Raw genomic sequence first — 3240 nt, forward strand, 5'->3', positions numbered from 1 at the left:
ATATATAAACAAAAAAAGAACCACAAAACAGAAAGCATGAATAGAACTCATGATTCATCTCATTGAACACCAAGCGCCTGAACTTAGTAATGGAAATGATCTTGTTTACATATCATAATCAATACCTAAAAGTTTTTGTTTGGTACAGCTTTTCAAGTAGATCTTATTTAAGTAGAGCTTTTGACAGTCGAGCTTTTACAAATAGAGTTTTTACTTAAAAAAATTTTGTTATTTGGTTGTCAATAAGAACTTTTATTAAAAATCTATGAAATTGCTTTAATAGGCAAGTCTTTTTAAGTTATGTTATGAAAAGAATAAAATAAGATTGTCAAATAAGTAGAAGATATTTTGGATATTTTAACATTTAAAAAAACTTTTCAACCTCTACTCCCAAAAGCCCAAAATTTGAGCTTTTGCTAGTAGCGACAAATAGCTTATTTAAACCCTAAAAGTTCTACTAAAAAAACAAGAGTAATGATACAGCCACAAACTCTTGTACAAATTTATTTTGTACAAACTAACGTGGCATTAATTCATTGGTTGAATGAAAATATAAAATAATAAAAACAAATCATGTGGGCCAAGTGATATTTAATTCAACCAATCTTATTATGCCATATCAGTTTGTACAAAATAAGTTTGTACAAGAGTTTGTGACTACATCATTACTCAAAAAACAACCAAAGAACAATAAAAATTATGATAAGAACTTATGGGATTAAATAAACACTTATAGCCATTAGATAAGTCATACCAAACAGGCAATAAATTCAAATTGTATACATACATAAGAATTACCTGATCCTTCAATTTAATATATGTGGACGCCAAAATAATTCCAAATTAAATTTGTGATGAATCCTACAAATTAAGACAATTTGGTATTTGAATTCGATTCGTTCATTAAATAGATGATAAACGAATATCCAATTAATTCATTTAATAGAATTAATCAATAATTTGAATAAAATTTGGATTTTTTTAAATTTATTTATCTTTCAATTATAATAATCTATATCAAATAATAATTAATTGACAGCAAAAATCAAGCAAAATCAACTAGTACAAATTATATATATTCTCAATAATATTTAAAGTTAACTCCAAAGTTCCTAACTTAAAATTACAAATCCATTAACAATAGAGATAATGAATTAAAATCTTTAAAATAAATATTTTGAACCGAAGTGACTTCTCAATATAATTTCACATTTTCTCTGTATCATTCATAAAAAAAAAACTAAAAAAGTAAATAGATTAGTAAGCTTAAACCCATATCCAATTCATTTATTTAGTAAATAGAATTGAATTCAACAGAACTAATTTTTTTCAAACCCAAATGCATTTAATTTTAATTGAATCGAATTAAATAAATGAATTCTGACCCAAATAGCCACCCTTAATGTAATCCTCCATTGATTTTCTTGGGTCATTTTTCACCCTAACCAAAAATGTAAGGGGGATTTGCAATTTAGTGAGCAGCAGGAGGAGGTTTCTTGTAAGTTTAGGATTAGAATTTGGGCTAACATTTTTAATTTTTAGCATAAATATTTTCTTGTCAATTTTCTAAAACTTAAATAATTTTTAAAATAATAATAAAATGTGGTAGCTAATACCAACGCGGATATCCTCTAGGTTTACCAAACTTGCCCGCTAACTACAGCAGGTTTTGTTTTGTTTTGTTTTATCAAATCTGCTGATTATTACCAGTAGTGGGTGGTCTAAGAGGGCGAGTAGTTGCCGATTTGTAGGAAAAATTGTCAACTCTATCAGCCACTAAACAATCTGATTCGACATTTAAAAAGGAAAATCAATAGTAAATTAAAAATTTTGGCCTTAGATATACTTAAAAGCACGTGTCTTAATCCCTAAAAAATCTTACAAAAATTTGGATAAAGAGATAATCCAAATCATAATTCTAATATAAGAAATTAGTTAATTCTAAATTAGATAGGAGAATAACTTTCATTTAAACTTTAACTAGCAAATCACAGTTCACTTTCATATGTAAGAATTAGTGGTCTAAAATCTAAAATCTAAATATAAATCACGTTGGACCTATTATTTAGGCAAAAATAATCCCCTTAATTTTGGATGTTTAACTTGCTAAGATTAGCAAATAAATTTGGTTATAAGTACGTGCGTCTTATCCCATCGAAATTGTTCACGTTGTGGAGCAACGGACTTAATCAGAACCCATTGCCAGTAGAAATAAAAGATGAAGACGAAAAGAAGTTTGATTCCCTTAGTGGGAATTCTGTTTTGGTGTTGCTGTGGCTTGCTGGTCGATGGGAATGATGGTCCAATGATATACAAAGATCCAAAGCAGCCAGTGGAGGTTAGGGTGAAGGACTTATTGAGCAGAATGACTCTTGCGGAGAAGATTGGGCAGATGACCCAAATTGAAAGGGTTAATGCCACTTTTGATGCGATGAAGAATTACTTCATCGGAAGTGTTTTGAGCGGCGGAGGGAGTGTGCCATCTCCAAATGCAACAGCGCAGCAATGGATTGATATGGTTAATGATATTCAGAGAGGAGCTATGGCAACACGTCTTGGCATCCCAATGATTTATGGAGTTGATGCTGTTCATGGACACAACAACGTGTATAAAGCTACAATTTTCCCACATAATGTCGGCCTTGGAGCCACCAGAGATCCTAATCTTGTTAAGAGAATTGGTGCTGCAACTGCACTTGAAGTTCGAGCAACTGGCATTCCATATGCCTTTGCCCCATGTATCGCGGTTTGCAGAGATCCTAGGTGGGGAAGGTGCTATGAGAGTTACAGTGAGGACGCAAAACTTGTTCAGCAGTTTTCTGTTATCATCTCTGGATTACAAGGAGATGCACCAAGCAAGCAAGTCAAGAAAGGTAGACCTTTTGTTGGTGGAAAGGACAAGGTGGCAGCTTGCGCAAAGCACTATGTTGGGGATGGTGGCACGGTTAATGGCATTAATGAAAATAACACCATTGTCACCACAGAACAACTGTTCGATATTCACATGCCTCCTTACTGGAGTGCGTTGGATCAACGCGTCTCCACTGTTATGATTTCGTATTCCAGTATTAATGGAAAAAAGATGCATGCTAACAAAGAATTGGTTACTGAGTATCTCAAGGAAAGGCTAAAGTTCAAGGTAATTAATTAATTTTCTTGCTTGCATGCATCTATATATTCATCAGTCAATATATAAAATATCTATCTATCTATGTATCTGCTTAATTAATTAACTGAAAT

At 31.7% G+C, this 3240-nt stretch overlaps 1 protein-coding gene across 1 annotated transcript in view; it reads left to right on the top strand.

Annotated features, from left to right (window-relative positions):
• The first annotated feature begins 2183 nt into the window (after positions 1–2183).
• Positions 2184–3240, top strand: part of LOC18051809 (beta-glucosidase BoGH3B) — a 2250-nt gene continuing 1193 nt past the window's right edge. The window contains exon 1 of the mRNA XM_006445615.2: positions 2184–3139. Within this exon, the coding sequence (XP_006445678.2) occupies positions 2219–3139 (921 nt within the window). The 5' untranslated portion in view covers positions 2184–2218. The remainder of the gene's footprint in view (positions 3140–3240) is intronic.

This window comes from Citrus clementina, unplaced genomic scaffold (assembly GCF_000493195.1).
Source record: "Citrus clementina cultivar Clemenules unplaced genomic scaffold, Citrus_clementina_v1.0 scaffold_2, whole genome shotgun sequence".
In the NCBI taxonomy this organism is placed as follows: Eukaryota; Viridiplantae; Streptophyta; class Magnoliopsida; order Sapindales; family Rutaceae; genus Citrus; species Citrus x clementina.